This window comes from Myotis yumanensis, unplaced genomic scaffold, assembly GCF_028538775.1.
Source record: "Myotis yumanensis isolate MYYU_CA2020_CCGP unplaced genomic scaffold, mMyoYum1.0.hap1 SCAF_3, whole genome shotgun sequence".
Lineage (NCBI taxonomy): Eukaryota > Metazoa > Chordata > Mammalia > Chiroptera > Vespertilionidae > Myotis > Myotis yumanensis.
Window position 1 is genome coordinate 194,069,231 of NW_027223754.1, and position 21,279 is coordinate 194,090,509.

General features: G+C 43.8%; 1 protein-coding gene across 1 annotated transcript in view; it reads left to right on the forward strand.

The window, feature by feature from the left end:
- Positions 1 to 21,279, forward strand: part of ANO2 (anoctamin 2) — a 302,486-nt gene that overhangs the window by 221,165 nt on the left and 60,042 nt on the right. Inside the window, exons 15-16 of the mRNA XM_070408835.1 lie at positions 3,967 to 4,044; positions 12,125 to 12,320. Of these exons, the coding sequence (XP_070264936.1) occupies positions 3,967 to 4,044; positions 12,125 to 12,320 (274 nt within the window). The remainder of the gene's footprint in view (positions 1 to 3,966; positions 4,045 to 12,124; positions 12,321 to 21,279) is intronic.

The window sequence follows — 21,279 nt, forward strand, 5'->3', positions numbered from 1 at the left end:
AACCCATACTGAGGAACATTCCACAATGTACTTGACCAGTACTCCTCAAAACTGTCAAGGTCATCATAAACAAGGAAAGTCTGAGAAACTATCACAGTCTGGAGGAGACATGATGACTAAATATAATGTTTTGGACAGGATCCTGGAACAGGAAAAGGCCAATGGGTAAAAACTAACAAAATATAAATAAAGTATGAACTTAAATTAATAATTATAATATTGGTTCATTGGTTGTGAAAAAAATGTATCCATACAATGTAATAGGGAAATCTGGGTGTGGTGTGTGTGTGTGTGTATGCATGTATACAGAAAAGCTTCTAAGATAGTACAGAGAATACATATACTGAATATAAATATTTTCAAAAGGGAAATTCCATAGTTATACATGAATATCACTGTACTACTTGCTATGGGAGACTTGAAAGTAGGAGCCATAGTCCAGGGACAGAAACAAGACAGCAGAGACAAAGAAACAAACACAGGTGACAGCTAGGCTCATGTCTTAACAATGGTGACATTAGCTAAGTGCTTGCTAATCACCTGCTTTTGCTGTAATCATGAAGCTGATTAGACCTTACTTTTGTCTGACGCCTTACAGTTTACAAAGCTCTCTCACAGGCATTCACTCATGTGATCTGCACAATACCTCTGCCACTTAGGTGGGACAAGGGTTATCATCTCTGTTTTAAAAGGAGAGGGAGACGCTAAGAGTTCTCACCAAGCTCTGTGGGCAGGTGCACTGGCGTGGCCCTCTCCATGGGTTAGCTAATTCATATAAAATGCATGGTAATTTGGTGGTACAGATACTACCATTTTACACACTTATAGGTAAGAAATATAATTACAGATGAGGAAACTGAGGTTCTGGGAATTTTCCAAGGTCATTTGACTAGTTAGTATTAGAGTCAAGAGTTAAACTCGGATGTTCTGGTCTCAAGGCTATTTCTCATTTTATTATCTCGTAGGCTGGTTATGTGATTATTATGCAGAGTGTAATCCAATGAACTGCATTCTGCCATGAATCTTCACATCTTTAATGTGCCAGTGAGTGGAGAGTCTTAATTAGCTTCCATTATCAGAACCAGTTATTATACACAAAGTCTGCTTTACTCACTGTCCTCTTTACCAGTAACTGCGGGAGCTTGGAGGGCTGTTAGTAATGTTTGTGTTTCACTCAGCCTCTTGTGTTTGGATAGTGTCTCAATGTGTGAAGTAGAAGCTATAACTTCCAGGAAAAAAAGGGGCTCATCAATGTAAACATGAGAGGAGGTGATTTCTCAATAAACACTAGAACATCTGTGTCAAAATGAATATTTTTCTGTAAGATAGTTGCTCTGAGAGGGCAACCAAGTCAATTGCTCTTTAGATACATCTCTTTCTTATGCCAAATAGTAATGCCACCTTCCTTGCCAGGGTTAGCGCTGAAATCCTTTTCCTTGTTTCTGCCGTGGTCTCTGAGCTCCTTCTGAGCAGGGCTGAGCCTTCTCCTCACTGTGTCCTCAGTATCTAGCACAGAGCCCGCTCAGACCATGCTGTCCAAAACTCATTCTCCAGGACAGAGTTTTCACTGCAGGGTAGAGGCTGTTCCAAAGACATCTCACCCCCTTGGTCCCTGGCCTGAAGAAGGTGGACATCCTCTTGGCATGAAACCTTAACCGAAGCCATCGCAGATGCCTGACTCCTCCACGGGTTTATTAGTCATCCTCTACAGTTGTTCTTATTTATTGGAACCCATTTCATCATGGGCTATATTTTCCGATTCTCTGCTCATACTTCCCTTTCCCCCATTTCTTCCATGACTGTCCAACTCTTCCCTGAGGGCCATTTTCAAACCGGTCTCACCCTGATGTTTCTCATCCCTTTCTCTCATCGCAGGGACCAAATACGGGTTTTTCTGCCTCTCCCTCCTCTGTTCCTCATTCACAAAGCCCCCTTATGGAGCAACTGATAACACGGAGCCTATGAACTGGAGTTCTCTCTTTACTACTCACCACTGATATTCCAGAACACATCTGGTTTGCTGGGTTTTAAGGCAGAATGTCTTATCTCTAGGCCAGAGAGCAGAAAAGAGTAAAAAAATCATCAAAACCTTCATTGTAATGAGGGAGACCCCAGGGAGAGCCCTGTCATGCACCCCCTTATTTTCTTTGCAGAATCCCTAACCCTAACCCATCTTCAGTTTCCCTTGTCAAAATCTTAAAGGAAAATATCACGGGTGTGATTAAAACGAAGTATTATACTGAAGCAAACAGAAAGAAGTGCTACTCCCTTTTGATGTTTGGCCTGATTTAGAAGCATATGAATGAGTATTGTTCCAGTCTGAACGGAAACAGATTTATATGCTCTCATTCATTCAGATTGGTCACAACCTGTAGTTCCCTTGTTCTCAATTGTGTGATGGAAAGTCTGTTGGGCTAGGAGTTTAGAGACCTGATTTTATCACCGGGTCTAAGAAAAACTGAGTATCCCTTGTTTCCATCATCTGTAAATGAAAGTGCTAATTATTAAATGACTTCAGCCTTAACACTCATTTCTACCCCCATTTATTAAGCCAGCTCAACCCTGTGCTCAGCTCCAGACATGCAGTAAGAAAGACACATAATTTCTTTCCTCGAGTGCCCCAAAGGCTCATGCCCAAGATAATTCCCTCTCCCACACTGGCAAAATGCTTCCTGAAGCTTTTGGTATGTGTGTGCCACTTCTGTCTTCTTAGATTGCAAGCCCCCAGGGGCAGTGGCATATCCATGTTCTTCTGTCTCTCACCATTCCTGGCACCAAGTTCTGCACATAGTAGACACACAAGGGTTTTTAGAAAGATGTCTCCTAGGCCAAGAAGGCTCTTTGCCTACAGTACAAGCTTTCAAAGGCTAGATGGCACTGTTGCTAGAGCCAAATCAGGTGTATTCTGAAATAGTGGCGCGGAGGAAAGTGAGACTAGAGGAGGGGGCCCTGTAACATTCACTGGCTGAGCTTGATTTAGATGCATTGCAGAAATGCAGGGCTCTGACCTTACCAGCGTAACATGCTTTGCCATTTTCATGGCATCTTTATGAACATGGCTTCAAAGAGTCTTCACAACAACCCTGTATCAATTTTAACTATATGAGAGCTGTAGCTCAGAGAAAACAAGTGCTTGGATTAAACTTACATGACAATTAATGGACAGAGATTTTTATCTTCATACATACCTTGTTGTCCTTACCAGACCACACGAGGGTCTTCAGAGTATGCCGAAAGATTGGTCAGCTGTACACATGTCCCAGAGAGCAGCCCCTGGGTGTACTGGACCCAATCTGAGGGGGAAAGGTAGGGTTTTCAGCCAGACTGATTGCTTAGCCTGTACCTAGAAATGTCTGCATTTGGGACAAGCAGAGAACGCAGTCATTTTTGGAGTAAACAAATGATAACACATGCAGGTTCTTTGAAAAGCAAAAATTGTGGGTAATTTGTACACTGAATGGGAACTACGGTTGATGTTTTATTTAAAGAATGATCTATTTTAAGATGTTGCCCTGTGGTTGGGTTGTATATGCCATTTGTCCATTGCTTTAACATGTTCACATGTTTCTCATTAAAACAAAACAAACAAAATCATCCTGTGCGGTAGGCAAGACGGGTGTTGTGGCTGTGCCCATTTTACAATGAAGAAATAGGGGGTAAGAAAAGTTAGGAAACATTTCAGGATCACACAGCTGATAAGTGATTGAACGTTTTAAAACTTCAGCCAAGAATTAGGCTGAACTCAAATCATGTCCTCTTTTCACCATAGTTTTTCTAGGCTATCTAAAAATCACAAAAATTAGGAGAGCTGTTGTTAATATGGGAGGTAAGACATCAGAAACTATAAAAATATCTATATTAGAATGATGAATGATTAATGATGCGCAAATGTATGCAAAATTAAAGGAAAATTATTATCTGTTATTTGTGCCTTCTGATTGTCCCTCCTCTCCTGTTTCTCTCCAGGATGATGATGAAGATAAGCTGACCTGGAAAGATCGCTTCCCAGGTTACCTGATAAACGTTGTCTCCATCTTGTTCATGGTAATTTCCTCGAGGGAACACCTGCCTATGACTTATGCTTGTTAGATCCTGTTAAGTGAATGCTGTGGGTGTGTTGTTCTGTAAAGCTCTGGGAATCATGAGGGGCTAATAAAGATGAAACCACAGTCCCTGTATAGAAGGACAGGATCTTATCTTACAGCAAGGCCATTGCTGCTATCAGTCACGTGAAGATGGGAAGGTGATTTTCTCACACAGAAAACCAGACCTGGAAGGGGTCAGTGACCTTCTGTGTCTATTGAAGGAGTTTCAGTCTTCTCATAAAGAAGAGGGTGGAAAGGGGTTCTACCTTCTCAGCCTTGACCACAGATGTTTGAAGTTGGAACTTCCAGGGAGTAGGTCATGAGATGGTACCTTCACATTGGGATATAGACCAAGACCTCAAAAGAAGTAATCAGGTAAGATGGCTACAGAATTGTGGCAGCCTGTTTAAGCTGTGGGCGGACTCTCTCTGATGGTTTGTGGAATAGAACAGAGTCTGGGAGCCACAGGAGACAGCCAGCCTGGGCTTTCTAAGCTGATTTTTCCATTTCCCTGCAGTTGCTGTGTTTATTTCTCTGTATTCTCCCTGAGAATTTGAGAGAGCCTTTTTGAGAGACCCAGATGGTCTCAGCTGTGTCAGGGAAGGTAGAGAAGGGGTCTATGATTCACATTTGAGTCAAAGTGGTAGCAGGTTGGTCTTGGCAGCCAGGATAAGTGAGCCAACAGTAACTGAAGCAATAAGATCTTAGGAGATTTGTAACATTCCATCTTGCTGAAAAGAATAAAAGGTAAAACTCAGAGGACTGAGCACAAGCCACTAAGACATCTGCCCCCTCTTTATAGGTAGAATCCTAGTATTCAAGGATTCTAGCTTCCATTTTACAGAGGAGAGGTGTATCCTGACAGCATTTCTAAGCAGGATTGTACATTCGTTCCGGGGAGGGGAGGGAGGGTTTGAGAGATTGCTTATCCTAAAAATAAGTGGGACTATAATGATTTGCTGGACCTATTGACCACAGGTAACTGATCCTGGCCCAAGGTTATTATTGTCATTATTATTGCATCCTGACCACTGAGGACAGGAACCATGTCCTAGTCTCAGAAATTTAAAAAGTGAAGGAAGGATCTAATTCAACCACTTGTTTCGCAGATGAACTGCAGAGGTGATGTGTGTCTTGCCAGAACTTAGAAGTCTACATTTGTTATCTTCCCATTGTTTAACAAGAGCAAGGCATGTAGAATTTATTCAACAACATGTGGTGAATTACAATGTGTTAAGCTGGAATGATAGAAAGTTTAATTTAGCACTTCAAAGCCTCCCACAATATGCATCTTGTTGTCAGAGATTATTCATTCATTCAAGAAATACTTAATGGGTGCCAACTATGTGCTTGACGCTATTCTTAGGCAGTGGGGATAGAGCAGAAAATAAAACAAAATAATCGCTCCCTCAAGGAGTTTATAGATAACAAATATATACATAAATAAGAAAATAGATAAGTAAAATACTTCTACCCCCCAGTAGTGATAGGTTAAGATATTCGTAACATCCCATTGTGCTGAAACTAACTCCCCAAAATATTGGATAAATATACTTTTCAATTTTTTTTAATTAAATCTTTATTGTTCAGATTATTACATTTGTTCCTCTTTTTTCCCCCCATAACTCCCCTCCTTCCAGCTCCCACCCCACCCTCCACCCTCACTCCCCACCCACTGTGTTCATCCATAGGTGCATGATTTTTGTCCAGTCACTTCCCGCATCCCCCACACCCCTTTTCCCCCCAAGAATAGTCAGTCTATTCCCTTTCTATGTCCCTGATTCTATTATAATCACCAGTTCATTCTGTACATCAGGTTATTTATTCACTTGATTCTTAGATTCATTTGTTGATAGATGCATGTTTGTTGTTCATAATTTGTATCTTTACCTTTTTCTTCTTCTTCCTCTTCTTAAAGGATACCTTTCAGCATTTCATATAATACTGGTTTGGCGGTGATGAACTCCTTTAGCTTTTCCTTATCTGTGAAGCTCTTTATCTGACCTTCAATTCTGAATGATAGCTTTGCTGGATAAAGTAATCTTGGTTGTAGGTTCTTGGTATTCATCACTTTGAATATTTCTTGCCATTCCCTTCTGGCCTGCAAAGTTTCTGTTGAGAAATCAGCTGACAGTCGTATGGGTATTCCCTTGTAGGTAATTGAGCCTCTTTCTCTTGCTGCTTTTAAGATTTTCTCTTTGTCTTTTGCTCTTGGCATTTTAATGATGATGTGTCTTGGTGTGGTCCTCTTTGGATTCCTTTTGTTTGGGGTTCTCTGCGCTTCTTGGACCTGTAAGTCCATTTCTTTCTCCAGATGGGGGAAGTTTTCTGCCATTATTTCTTGAAATAGGTTTTCAATATCTTGCTGTCTCTCATCTTCTGGCACTCCAATATTTCTGATATTAGACCGCTTAAAGCTGTCCCAGAGGCTCCTTACACTATCTTCACACTTTCGGATTCTTTTTTCATTATGCTTTTCCAATTGGGTGTTTTTTGTCAAATCTTTGGTTTGATTATTGTGCTCCTCTGGTCTGCTATTGGGTATAATATTCTTTATTTCAGTCCGTGTATGCTTACTTTCTAATTTCTTTATCATAGCATCGAGGGTCTCATTAGTTTTCGTGAGGCTCTGCACAAATTTATGGCAAGCCCTCAAAATTGCGATTCTTAGCTCCATATCCTCCATTTCTGTCATGTTTTTTTGTCTCCGCATCTTTTATGCTTTCTTGGTGCACCCCCTTGTGGTCTCTGTGCGCAGTCTTGTTCTAGCCAAGCCTTAATTGTTGTAGTTAACACTAGAGGGGTTTGATCACCAGGCCGACTGGCTATAGGAATCAGCTGTATGGAAAACGTCTGCCTTCTGGGGAGGCGCTAATCCAGCCTTTGCCTGAGGCGATCGGCAAATGGCTGTGCGCAGGGTTTGGGCGGGGCGGGATCAACAGGGCGGGCGGAGGGAGCAGTTATGGCCACGCTCAGTCCCGTTCCCAGAGGCTCTGCTTCTCAGAACCCCGGCAGCCGCTGCAAACTTCGGAGAGAAAGCTGCCCTCAGGTTCCAACTGATGCCGGATAATCCCGCTTCTCCCGTTTGAGTCTGGGTCCCTAGAGACTCGCCCGGATCTGGAGCCCAGAGTCTGAGACTCACTCCCGACAGAAAACGACAACCGTGCCCTCAGCCACCAGCCCGCTTTGCGCGCGCACCTCGGTACCTTTGTATTTTCCACACTGCACCGCCTCTGAGCCTCGATTTGCTGTTCTCTTTCCTTCTAGTTGTAGAGTCTCTCTTCAGCCAGCCTTCCTGTGGTTCTGGGTGATGTCCGTTCAGTCTTTTAGTTGTATTTTTGAAATGGTTGTTTGCGGCAGCGGTCTCCGGTGTTTACCTACGCCGCCATCTTGGTCTCCTCTACTTTTCAATTTTTTTAAAAAAATATTTTTAAATTTATTTCAGAGAGGAAGGGAGAGAGATAAAAACATCGATGATGAGAGAAAACCATTGATTGGCTGTCTCCTGTATGCCCCCTCATTGGGGATCAAGCCCTCAACCCCAGTGCCCTGGGTGGGAATCAAACTGTGACCTCCTGGTTCATAGGTAGATACTCAGTCACTAAGCCACAGCAGCCAGGCCTGCTTTTCAATCTTCTTAAAGCCTTAAAGGTCTGACAGGATAGTGAGGCTAAACGCTGAGGGAAAATGGGAGATGCTTTTTACTAGTACCTTGAGGATATTTTCCCATTTGGCCAACAGCTTTAGTTTTGGTGGTTTTATGGGGCAAGGAGGTTTGAAAGCAGGGGGAATGGCTGGCTCAAAATTGAAATTCTAACAGGAGGTACTCACCAAATTAAATTAGAACTTCAAAGGGCTACATTCTCAGAATAAAGATGATAGAACTAAATGTACCTCATTCCCCACTTATGGAACTGCAGAGAAAATTGTGTTCTAAGGAGAACAGGGAGAAAAAGGAAAACAAACCCTTGTCCCTGAGAAGTGGCCATGGGCAATCCCTATTGTGGATTCACAGCTTGGTTCATCATACGTGAGGACCAGGGCATTACCCTAGAACACTGTGTGGAGCATGGGGTCAAGGGGTCAGGGGGTGTTTATAAAAGAGTACTTTGTTATGAAATTTGGGCAACAAACTGGAGTATCAAATATCGTTCCCTCCTCCGTCCCCTGTGACTGAACCTTGGCAAAAGATTTCAGGACCAGGGCCATGAGGACGTTTTTAGGGATGCCAGTCTGCCAGATCAGCTGGGGATGTTTTTCATAGGATGACAAGAGCCAAGAAAATGTCACATGCTGTGTCCATCTTCCCACCGTGATAGAGGCAGCATGGATGGAGATAAATTTTCTCTTTTTTTTTCTCACCCAGTATGTTGAGCTAAAGTTTCTTTTCTTTTTGAATTAACCCTCTTCTGAATTTCAATTTACAGGACAGGGGATTATCAGAGGCACTGTCCTTCCTTCCTCTAGAACTAAGAGCCTGAGCGCTCCTGCCATGCCCAAGATAATCATTTACTTATACTCATACATTGGGAACCAGCCATCAGAAACCCTCCTCCATTGCCTGGATTATTGCAATGGCCTCCTAACTGATCTCGCTGCCTTTATACCGTCCCTCTACTGATCTTTGTAAAATCTGGATCTGATAATGTCACTCCTCTGCTAAAAACTCTCTAAAGTCTTCATATTTCATGAGATGTAGATTCTTATTCTAAAGGGCTGGCCCTTCTCCTCTCCACCATTCATCTTCCACTCCAACTCTCTCTTTACTCAATTGGGTCCTTGCTGAAATGTCACCTTCTCACCCAGGCCTTTCCTGACCACCCTATTTTAAGTTGCAATCTTTCCCTATGCCCCTGTTCTGCTTTATTTGTTTCCATAGTATTTATCACAACAGATATACTATATATTTTACCTATTTATTAGGTTACTAGAGGCCTGGTGCATGAAATTCGTGCATGGGTAGGGTCCCTAGGCCTGGCCGGTGATCAGGGCCAATCAGGGCCTTCCAGCTGCTGGCCAGGGCCTCCCTTCCCCAGTTGCCACCTGCTGGCTGTGGCCTCCCTTCGTTCTGTGCTGCCCCCTGATGGTCAGTGCACATCATAGCGAGCAATTGGTCTCCCATTGAACTCCCGTGGGGACAATTTGCATATTAGACTTTTATATATATAGATTGCCTATTTTTCCCCATTAGAAGATCAATGCCCAAAAAATTTTTATCTTTGTTCATCATTATATCCCGGACACCTAAAAATGGTAACTGACCCATAGTAGGTACTCAAAACATCTTTTATGAATGACTGAATGAGAAAATAAGTGAATTAAGAAGATTACAGAGATAACTTATTATGTCAGTGATAAAGTCATTAATGTGTATATTTTTAAAAATTGAGTTACTATTACATGCCATGCCCTAGACTGGCACTCTCCTACTAGTTGCTTCTCCCAGAGGTTGCTTCTGCCTGTGCTTTTCTATTTGCTCCTCCTTATTCTTTCTTTGAAGCCTTTCCCATAGAAAATGGTCTCAAAGCTGCTTCTGTGGAGTTTCCTATAACTAATCCCCCTGTTCTCTGCTCAGAGCATACCAGAAACTCAGGAACTAAGGCCTGTGACTCTGTCCAGCTGCTACTAGGCTCAACAGTTGTTATGTGTGCAATGGTTTTCTTAACTTCACTTCAGAATGTAAGTCCTAGAGTGTCGGGACCTATTCCCCTTTCTCTCTCTCTTAGGATGTCAAATAGGGCTATAGACTCTATAGCCTGGCTTCCATTGCAATTTGGCTCTGCCCAGAAGTATATTATGGGATTAAAACACCAAAAGCAACAGGGACCATGATAATGTGACCATGTGCACAGGATCAGCAAATCTTTACCAAACAGGGAGGCACAGAATGCAGCACAAGACCAATCCCTGCTTTTGGCTTAGTTGGGGGGACTGCTCACAAACATGAAATATTCCCAGCACAGTGGTTTGCATAATAAGTGGTTGGAAAATATTTACTGGATTTAATCAACAAAATCAATAATGCAGCCAAAGTGGTGAAAATAGTACTGGATTTAGTGCCAGAGTACGTGGATTCTAATGTCAGGATGGGACATTAGTGCTATTATAAGGATTAGTGCTAGTGAAGATATGCATTGAATAATGACATAGAGTGGATACAAATGGATCAGCTGTTGATGATGATGTTATCATCATTAGTGTATCAGCTCTAGCATGTACTCTCCAGACCTTGGATCAATCACATTGCTGTTTCTTGGACCCTTATATGTGAGATAAAAAGCTAAACATGAATGAGCCCTAAATGCTAACATTTTTTTCATTCCTATCATGATCCAGGACAGTAGGGTAGTAGTCCTTGCCTTTTGACCTTGAGAAAAATCACTTTCCACGTCTGTTTCCTGGTCTACTTAATGGTCATGGGACTGGGCTGGTGCTCTCCAAGGTCTTCCAGTTTGAAAACTGAATCTTGAAACACTTGTGGGAAACACTGAAGGAGAGCTTCAAAACCTGATTTCTATAATGGGATGGAAAATCAAGATCAGAGAAGTTAAGATGGCAAAGAACAGCATCAGAGGGCTGGCAGGGACATGTTGGAGGTGGGGCTGGGGAAGTAGGGAAGGTGGGAAGGGAGGATTTCTCAAGTAAGGAGAGCAGTGCCTCTGGAACTTGAATAGGAATCTTGTTAAAATGCAGACAGAGTTAGGTCTGGAGTTGTGCTTGAGATCCTTCATGTTTATCAACTTTCCAGCTGATGGAGCAGGTCCCAGGGATCACACTCTGTGTAGCCAGGAGGAGTGTTCTTCCTTCCCCAGTTTAGCAGCTGGGCCTCTTAGAGAAGGAGCATCGAAGTTGATTTCCTGCCCAGTTGTTTCTTCATGCACCACCCTCAAGACTGCCAAGAAAAGGATGTTTTTGCCATTGTTTTTCCCCCAAATCCAACCCCAAATACTCTCTCTCTCTCTCTCTCTCTCTCTCTCTCTCTCTTTTCCTCCCTCTCCCTCTCTCTTTCTTTCTCTCTCTCCGATGCCCTGGCTGCCCCTGCCTCATTATTACTTCCACCATGGACCTTCACTGCAAAAGTGATTTGGGGGAAAAAGAATCTCACACCATGTTTTCCAGGCCCTTACTGTCTGGCAGTGACAATCCCAGAGGAACAGGAAGTGAAAATGTCTACATTGTTGGAGAGCAGTGATGTCACATCCAGGTTTCCTCTCTTACATGGTAGTCATTCCCCCCTAGACCTGAAGGCTGGGGTTGCTGCTACTCCTACTGCCAGCCTACCTCCGAAGAGGGGTCTCCCACAGAGTGACTTTCCCATCTAACCTCTCCTCCACTCAGACATACACACACACACACATCCTCCCTTTACTCAGAGAACACTGCATCCTCTCAGCTTAGGGAAGGTTCTTTTTCACACTATGGCCCACAGGGCAAGCACTGATATTTGTAAAGCACATGGGAATAAACAGCTGAGGCTGCCACCAGCACACTCCAGGCTTTAGCACTCCCAGGTACCCCCCAGAAATCTGAAGACATCCATAACTCAGACACATCTACTAGTAAAACCCATTCCTCATTCGTTGCACACCACAGTGTCATTCACACAGCTTGCAAAGCACTGCCAAGCTTGAGCCCCGCCCCCTCCTTTTTTAGGGAGAGAATGTACAGTCGAGGACAGATTATTTTTCTCAGAGGGAACCTGCTCTTTTCTCTCTCCATGTTTTCTATTTAGCCCTCCATAGCCAGTGCTCTCTACTAACAGGAATCACATTATGTGTATTGTACACACCATTGTTAATTCTTTGTGTGTATTATAGGCCATTTGGAATCTGATAAAAATGGAAGACACTCTCTCCTGAAAAATGCATCTGTACTTAGAATTTGCATGAGAATTTAGGGAGTTTGCAGTCCCCTGTTTCCCACCTATGGACTCCAGATTAAAAATTCCTGGTTTAGCCAATAATACTGTTGGCTGAGCAAATGATAAGTGCTCAATAATTGTCTGCGGATGTGTGACGTTCCCTGTTTTTCCTCTACAGATTGCCCTGACCTTCTCCATTGTCTTTGCGGTCATTGTGTATCGTATCACAACTGCAGCTGCTCTGTCTCTCAACAAGGACACACGCTCCAATGTCCGGGTGACAGTGACAGCGACGGCGGTCATCATCAACCTCGTGGTCATCCTCATCCTGGATGAGATCTATGGTGCAGTGGCCAAGTGGCTCACCAAAATCGGTACTGTGCCACCGCTTCGCATGTTTGCCCCAGCCCCCCTGAAACGTGGTCATTCAGTGTGTGCAACATTGTTGGTGGTAACGACCCAGCATGAGAAAAGGAACAAGAACAAGATGCTCTGTATAGAGCATTTTAATTGGAGAAATGAGGAAATACAGTGTTCATGTCCTGGTAGGGCCTACCAAGGGCACCCCTCAGGCAGAAACCCTTCCTGCAGCAATTTTTAAAAAAAATATTGTTATTGATTTCAGAGAGGAAAGGAGAGGGAGAAAGAGATAGAAACATCAATGATGAGAGAGAATCATTGATCGGCTGCCACCTGCATGTCCCTCACTGGCAATCGAACCCACAACCCGGGCATGTGCCCTTGACTGGCATCTAAGCAGGGACCCTTCAGTCTGCAGGCCGACGCTCTATCCACTGAGCCAAACTGGCTAGGGCCCTGCAGCAATTTTGATCAATCCTTCTCCCGCCCAGATTGACTCCCTCACCATCCCCTAAGAATAAGCCATTGGTTTATTCTTCTTAGCCTAACTTAGAAGCAAGATGGGTTCAACACTTCCTGTTAAACATATCAGAGTTTTAGCTCTCCTCCTTTTCCCAGCAGCATTTATAAATTTGAGAAAGCCTCCTGATACTTGAGCCCAAGAGGGTCTTATCTCTCCCCATATTGTCAGAGGCCCCAGAAAATCCACACATTCCCTGTGCACTGAGCAGACTTCAAAGAGTCATATCAGACTTCCTAAGCTTGGAGCCAGTGAGAAAAATGCAGTGGCCTCAATATTCAGACGTGTCATTTGAGCTGCAACCTGCTGTTGCTGCACACCACTCTTTGGCATTTGTGCTTATGAGATGGGGGAGGGCTGAGAGCCCAGACCCTTTCCTCATTGGATTTATTCTGGGTGGCCTGGATGCACCCCCTTAGCTTTGTTGAATCCAGGGACTAGGAGTCTTGGCCCCTTACTAACCTCTGGGCAGTTGAATTAATAATAGATGTCTTTAATTCACTGACCAGTTAGAAGCTAGACACTCAATAGGATAACCCCCTCTTAAGAGAGCCTCCCCTGGAGGGCCAGAGGATTCCGGAAAGGCCTCCCTGATTCCAGTTACTCATTCCGAGCCTCTCCCCGGCTGGACCCCTATTTACTGGGCATTTACCTCTGGTTTCTATGTGGACATAGGCATTTACCATCTAGAGTGGCAGTCCTGCTCTCTTCGGGCTTGTACATAATTGCAAGTGTTATCTATATGCCTTCATAAACTTCTTGAGACAAGTAGGCAGAGCATTTACTTCCGTGTATTTAGTGGTATTCAGGGTCCTATGGAAGCACTTAGGAGGACCACCCAATACTCCTGAGGGCTTGAGGGAGGCTTCGGAGGTAAAGGCATCAGTTGGAGATCTCAGAGATAAGTGGTGGTCAGACAGGCTCATGAGGGAGGGGCAGCGGGGAGTGGGCAGGAGGAGACACAGTTCCTGGCAGAGGAAATAGAATGAGAAATCCAGCACAGAAGAGGGAGCTCAGATCCCTCGGGGACAAGAAAGGCACGCAGAGAAGGGCATGTACCTGGGCTTATACGAGGAGTAGGATGGGGTGGCAGAATTTTGATGGGCCTAAATGCCAGGGAGCTGAAGGAGCAGAATTTACCATATGGAAGAAAGAAGAAACAAAGCATTTCTAGGATATCAGATGAGCCCAGAATGGTGGTTGTTCCCAGGTCCTTGGCATGCCCAAGGACACAGGATAGTGGGAATTGGGCCCAGAAAGTTGATGATAACCTTTTTTTGGGAGGTGGAAGACCTCAAATGCCAAGCTAAGGACCCTGCTTGTTTTCATAGACAATGGAAACATGTTTGTAGGTGTTCATGGGGCATCTAATGAAAAATACCCATTGTCCTGGCCTGAGTACTAAACCAGTTGAGAAATAAAGCACAGGCAGCTGAAAAAGGCTACACCAGAGGAAGCATCTTAGCAGGAGAATCAAACAGGCTTCCTAATACTGGGTTCCAGACAGATTTACCTTTCCGGTGGTGGTAACAGTGGACAGGGCAGCCCAGCAAGTCTTAGGACCTGGGTGGTGGGGCGGGGGACGGGACAGAAGAACACTTGCTGCCTACAGGCCCTTTGCTCCCCAAGGGAAGGGCAGAGGAGTGGGTAGGCTGGAGTGCCAGTGTCACCTTCTGGACTGACCACTGAGATGAGCTATTTCTCCTTCTGTCAGCCAAGATAAGAAATGAGTGAGATGGGGGAGATAAGCAGAGCACTGCAACTGATCCCACTCCCTCCACATGGAAGAAACACCAGCAGTGGAGAGAAATGTCTCCTCAATAACTCCTGACTCAATAGCTCCCAACACGACTGAGGATGTTTTGAAGGGTGTGATATGATGGGAGCTGTATGTTTGCAGAATTACGTGGCTAGGGATATAGGGTGCAAGAGGAGAGAAAGGCTAGAAGGTCTGGTATAAAGGAGATTACTTAGTGTGGAGGAAGGAAGTGGGGAAGTGAGGAACAGAGAATGAGTAATGAAGAAATGTCTTCCTGCTTCTATTTGCATTACTTTATTTCACTTTTCTTGCACAGCTCCAGAGAGTGGTAAAGAAAGAACATAAACAGAGGGGTGGACAATGAAAAACTCATTAGCACATATTTAGTGAGCGTAGAGGCTGGGCAAATTCTCTTTGCATTGGGGCACAGAGTAGTTTCCATACTGTGAAGCTCCATCACTGCTTTTAATAGCACTCCCCCAACCCAAAAGTTTAGGCCCCTCCAGGCTGCTAACCCAACACCCAGTTCTCCATAAGAAAGTGTGTGCACTGTAAAGGAGATGAAATTTTAGCAAGCATATTTTGTTCTTTGTGATAGTAATACTCATAAATTGTTTTTAAACTAAAAAAAAATATATTCTGTATCCCCTTCCATCTTTGCAAAAATGATGTGTGGTCAGCAAGGCAAGTATTAAATCCTCATTATTTGGAGGTTCAAACTCAGATTCTACCTCTAAAATGCAAATGTGTTTTCTGCTGTTTTTATTTTTATTTTATTTTATTTTATTTTAATTTCTTTATTGATTAAGGTATTACATATGTGTCCTTATCCCCCCTTTACCCCCCCATTGCCCCCACTCATGCCCTCACCCCCCTGGTGTCTGTGTCCATTGGTTAGGCTTATATGCATGCATACAAGTCCTTTGGTTGATCTCTCCCCCTTACCCCCACCCTCCCCTACCTTCCCTCTGAGGTTTAATGGTCTGATCCATGCTTCTCTGTCTCTGGATCTGTTTTTGTTCATCAGTTTATGTTGTTCATTATATTCCATAAATGAGTGAGATCGTGTGATATTTATCTTTCTCTGACTGGCTTATTTCACTTAGCATAATACTCTCCAGTTCCATCCATGCTATTGCAAATGGTAAGAACTCCTTTTTTACAGCAGTGTAGTATTCCATTGTGTAGATGTACCACAGTTTTCTAATCCACTCATCTATTGATGGGCACTTAGGCTGTTTCCAAATATTAGCTATGGTGAATTGTGCTACTATGAACATAGGGGTGCATATATCCTTTCTAATTGGTGTTTCTAGTTTTTTTGGGATATATTCCTAGAAGTGGGATCATTGGGTCAAATGGGAGTTCCATTTTTAACTTTTTGAGGAAACTCCATACTGTTCTCCACAGTGGTTGCATCTGTCTGCATTCCCACCAGCAGTGCAAGAGGGTTCCTTTTTCTCTGCATCCTCGACAGCACTTGTCGTTTGTTGATTTGTTGATGATAGCCATTCTGACAAGTGTGAGATGGTACCTCGTTGCCGTTTTGATTTGCATCTCTCAGATGATTAGTGACTTTGAGCATGTTTTCATATGTCTCTTGGCCTTCCTTTTGTCTTCTTTTAAAAAGTATCTATTTAGGTCCATTGCCCTTTTTTGATTGGGTTGTTTATCTTCCTTTTGTTAAGTTGTATGAGTTCCCTAGAAATTTTGGAGATTAAACCCTTATCGGAGATAACATTGACAAATATATCCTCCCATGCAGTGGGCTTTCTTGTTGTTTTGTTTATGGTTTCTTTTGCTGTTCAGAAGCTTCTTATTTTGATGTAGTCCCATTTGTTTATTTTCTCTTTAGTTTCCATTGCCCTAGGAGCAGTATCAGTGAAGAAATCGCTTTGGCATATGTCTGAGATTTTGCTGCCTGTGGATTCCTCTAGTATTTTTATGGTTACCATCGCACCAAAAAAAAAAAGAGATAGCTAGGAATAAAAGTAACTAAGGAGGTAAAGAACTGTATTCAGAAAACTACAGGACACTGAAAAAAGAGATAGAGGAAGACATAAACAGATGGAAGAACATACCGTGTTCATGGATTGGTATAATCAACATCATCAAAATGTCCATACTACCCAAAGCAATCTATAGATTCAATGCAATCCCCATTAAAATACCAACAGCATATTTCACATACCTAGAACGAACTTTCCAAACATTCATCTGGAATAAAAAAAAAGACCCCGAACAGTTGCAGCAATCCTGAGAAAGAAGAACAAAGTAGGTGGGATCTCAATACCAGATATCAAGCTGTATTACAAAGCCACTGTTCTCAAAACAGCCTGGTATTGGCACAAGAACAGACATATAGATCAGTGGAATAGAATCGAGAACCCAGAAATCGACCCAAATGCTCAATTAATATTCGACAAAAGAGGCATGAACATACAATGGAGTCAAGACACTCCCTTCAATAAATTGTGTTGGGAAAATTGGACAGATACATGCAAAAAAATGAAACTAGACCACCAACTTAAACCATACACAAAAATAAACTCAAAATGGATAAAGGACTTAAACATAAGACGGGAAACCATAAAAAATACTAGAGTTTTATGCTGTTTTTAATGTAAGCTCCTTACTGTCTGGATTGAAGTGGTATGCTGGGTCTTCACTCAGGAACCCATGTAGGCATTATCCTGGGTCATTGTTCCTGTCTTTGTTAGACTGAGTCCCCCGGGGCTCAGAGAGGTGCTGCTGTGCAGTGGAAGGACCACTGAATTAGGAGCCCAGTGAAAAGAACCTGTGAGTTGTAGACCTAGTTCCCTCTTCCTCCCACTCCCGCCGTGTGGCATTGGGCAGAGAGGGAACTTTTCTGGACAAAGTTTAATTGATCCATCATCATGTTCCTCCTTCCTGTCCACTGATCATCACTTTATCCGGTTTGTTGTCACAGCCTAATGACTGTGCCTTTGTCTTTAGTCTCTTTTCTATGGGCCTCTATCTTGGAAATCTCCACCCAGTCTCTAACAGTGGTTTTGGGGGCATAACTCCCATTCAGCCCCTGAAGAGAGCTTCCTTTTGTCCTTAGGTTAGATACAGGGTGTTCCCAAAAAAGTATATACACATTTTAACAGTTAATAGCTCAATTTTGAAAATTAAATGTATTTTAATAAACACTGCCCTTATGATTATTCAAAGTGTGTATATATAATTTGGGGGGACACCCTATATAAACTAGCATTCCAGGTTCTCAACCACCTTCTTCCCACTGTCCTCCTCCACTCAATTCACAGGCAGCCCAGACCCCCTGCCTGTGTGCTCCCACCTCTGTGCCTTGCTCAGGCTTCTGTAACAGCTGTAACAATCCCTGGTGACCCTCTTTTTAAAGGACCTCTCAAGGCCTGCCTCCCAGGGAAGCCTTTTCTGGACACTCAGCCCTCAGTGAGTTTATTCCTTCCCACATCTGAACTCTCTGGCTGCAGATCATTTATTCATTTGTTCATCCCTCAGACGTTAATTGATTGAGTGCCTACTCTGTGCTAGGCTCAATTCTGGAAACACAGCTGTAAACAAGAAAGACATGGTCCCTGCTCTTCTTGTATTTACACTGTAGTCAGGGAAAGATGGGCAGTAGACAATAACATTTCATGGAGGGTGAGGAAGCAAAACGGGGAGGTGCGATAGCATTGGCATTGTGCCCTTTGGATCAGGTGGTTGGGAAAGGCCTCTTGCAGTGAGAGCTGGTCAACAGGAGGGCATCAGCCACACAGAGAGGGCTCTAGGAAGAGGCCACAGCAAAGGCAAATGCAGAAGGGACACAATTTCACAGACTTGGCTTATAAACCAGCAAGGTGGGAATCAGCTTGGAATGTATTATCTACTCTGCTCACTGGAATTTATCATGCATTGCCTGTCATCAGTCCTGTATTTACGTGTATTTCCCAGTGTTAGAATAGATGAGGCTGTGCTGCGGTAATAAATTCATCTCAAGATCTCAGTTACATAATGTGAAGTTGTTTAATTGTTCTTGCTCACACTACATGTCTGGTGTGACAGGCCATGGCCTGTGCTTCACACACTTGCTCAAGGACCCAGACGGATGGAAGCCACATGGAGACAATGTCAGGGGAATAGAGAGCTGGTGGGTCATACAGAGGCTGTGAAACACTGCAGTCTGGAAGTGTCATCCATCACTCGGCTCAGAGCATACTGGCAAGAACCAGCGTAATTATGAAGACACTGCAAAACATGTAGATGTGAGTGGATGTTCTGTGAACTTGAAAGGTCTCTGCCACTTGCTGCAACCAGGCGACAAAGTCCTGAAAAAGAGCTACTCTGTCTTACCTTGCTCTATATTTCTCACACAGTGCCTGCCTCAGGGTACATCTTAGCATAAGTTTGTTGATGAAGTTATTGGTAAAGTCATGTCTCTTTTTATTCACAAAGTCTTTTCAAAGAATGCACATAAGATAGGTAGTCTGTAAACCTCAGTAGAGGCCACAGTGAGTGTTTATGTATTCATTATTTCAACTCTGTCTACTTACAAAAGGATTTGAGGAAATACTGAGGTGAATGAGGCAAATGCAAAGTTGTCACAATGGGACACTGACTGAAAGGTAGAACAGAGACATCTGAAGACTCGAATTTTCCTTAATGGCAAAGGATATGCACACTAACAGAGATGGTTGTACAGACCAGGGGATGACCAGCATACCTGCAGGCAAAGGTGTAGTTTCAGAGTCCCCAGGCCTTCCCAGGACATAAAGCTGTGGATAATGCCACCCATTGGGGTGAGGATTCTGCCAGGCTTAGGGGCTTCCTTTGCCATTCTCACGCTGGGTTTAATACCCGTCTGGCTTCCTGCCCCAGATCTCCTGATTGATGAGGAGGCTGTGAATTCGTGCTTTGCTCACCAGGTGCAAACAGCTGGTGTAAACAACCCCAGCAAGTTCCCAAGTGTTTCCTGTGAGGCTGGCTGATGGACAAGTGCCTTTCTAGGAGCATCCCTCAGCAGGCCTAGAAGTCAGGCCTGAGACTCATTCTTGCCACAAGTAGTTATGCCAAAGGACAGAATTTGTTAAATGCCTTTAGAGTGATCGACTCAGCAGTGGTAAATAAAGACAGTAGTTGTCTTCCTGGCTGCCATAATAACAATACTCATGGGGATAGGTGCAAGGCATGCTATAATTTGGAGACTACACAGCACTAGTGGCCCAGGGACTGAGCTGAAGCCTGTGATGCTGGGATGGGTTGCTATGGAAATAAATGAAGTTTTGGGGCCTGGTTGGCCAAGGCTCATTGTACAAAGTGTGTAGCCCAGTTCAGTAAGCATCAATAATTAAAGTTTATGTGAATCCCAATGAATGGGTAGGACAAGGACTGTCTTCATTCCCAATGATCTGTTCATTCCTGAAAGGGTCACTCGTGGTGGTTATAGGGAAAGGATCCAGGTCCTAGGATAGAAAACAAGCAAGAGCTGGGCAGGACCTCAGGACCACAGGCACCCAGGCCAACAGGACAGGGCCTCACGGGAGGCCAGGCAACAAGAGTCACAAAGCAGATCAGCTCAAGGCATGCTTCCATACCACAGACAGGGTGGCTTATCAACAACATAACTTCATTCCTCACAGCTCTGGAGGCTGGTAGTCTGAGGTCAGGGTGCCAGCAGAGTTGGGTGAGGGCCTTCTTGTAAATCACAGACTTCTCATTGTGTCCTCACATGGAGTAATGGGCTATGGGTCTTTCTGGAGCCTCTCTTACAAGGGCACTAATCTCATTCACGAGGGCTCCACCCTCATGAGTAAGTAACTACCAGAGGCCCACCTCTTAATAACATCACATTGGGCAATAGGTTTTCAAACTGAATTTTGGAGGGACATAAGCATTCAGACCATAGCAGCTCCCTCCTGTCATACTGTGCCTTTGAAACAATGAGCTTCTGAGCCCACACATAGGGGAGCAGGATGTCTAATGCTCCTGAAAACTGTAGGGTCTTATCATAACTGGCATAAGCGTGGGTCAGGCTTGGACTGGGAATGGGGCTTATTCATACTCTGGCTATGAGGAATTGTGCTAGCTAGGAGCACAGTGCAGGGAGGTAGGGCTCACTCTAGGCTTCTAGGCTGAATAATCAAGATGCCATCAGCTTGTTTTTATCAGCATCACCCTCAAACTCCAGCTCCTTTACCACTGCCTCCTTTTCCACTCCTTTTCACAACTATGCAATCATCCTTCACTCTTCATTGAACCTCTTCTAGTTACAGGGTTGAGCTTATTGTAGGTTCTTGGAAACTGATCATTGTTTTAAACCAAAGTCTCCCGTTCTTACAAAACTGGCTGTGTTTGTGTGGTGTTTAAATATTGATGATATCCTCCTCCTCAGTGTTGCTGCCCCAGATTCTACTGAAGTGGGACAGGGAAGTGAACAAAAGGACCAGGGGAGGGAGAAGCATTTGACTTTTACTGAGCACTGCCATGCACCAGGCCCTGGTAGGCATCGTATATACATTGTCCCACATAATTTATATAATAGCGCTGGAAATTGCTCATCTTGCATTTCACTCTTGAGAAGGCTGAAGAGGTTTAGAAACTTGACCAAGGCCCATGGTTAATAGTGGTGTATGAGTGTGTGTGTGTGTGTGTGTGCATGTGCACACACACACACACATACACGCTGTGCTAAGCACTGTTCTAAGCA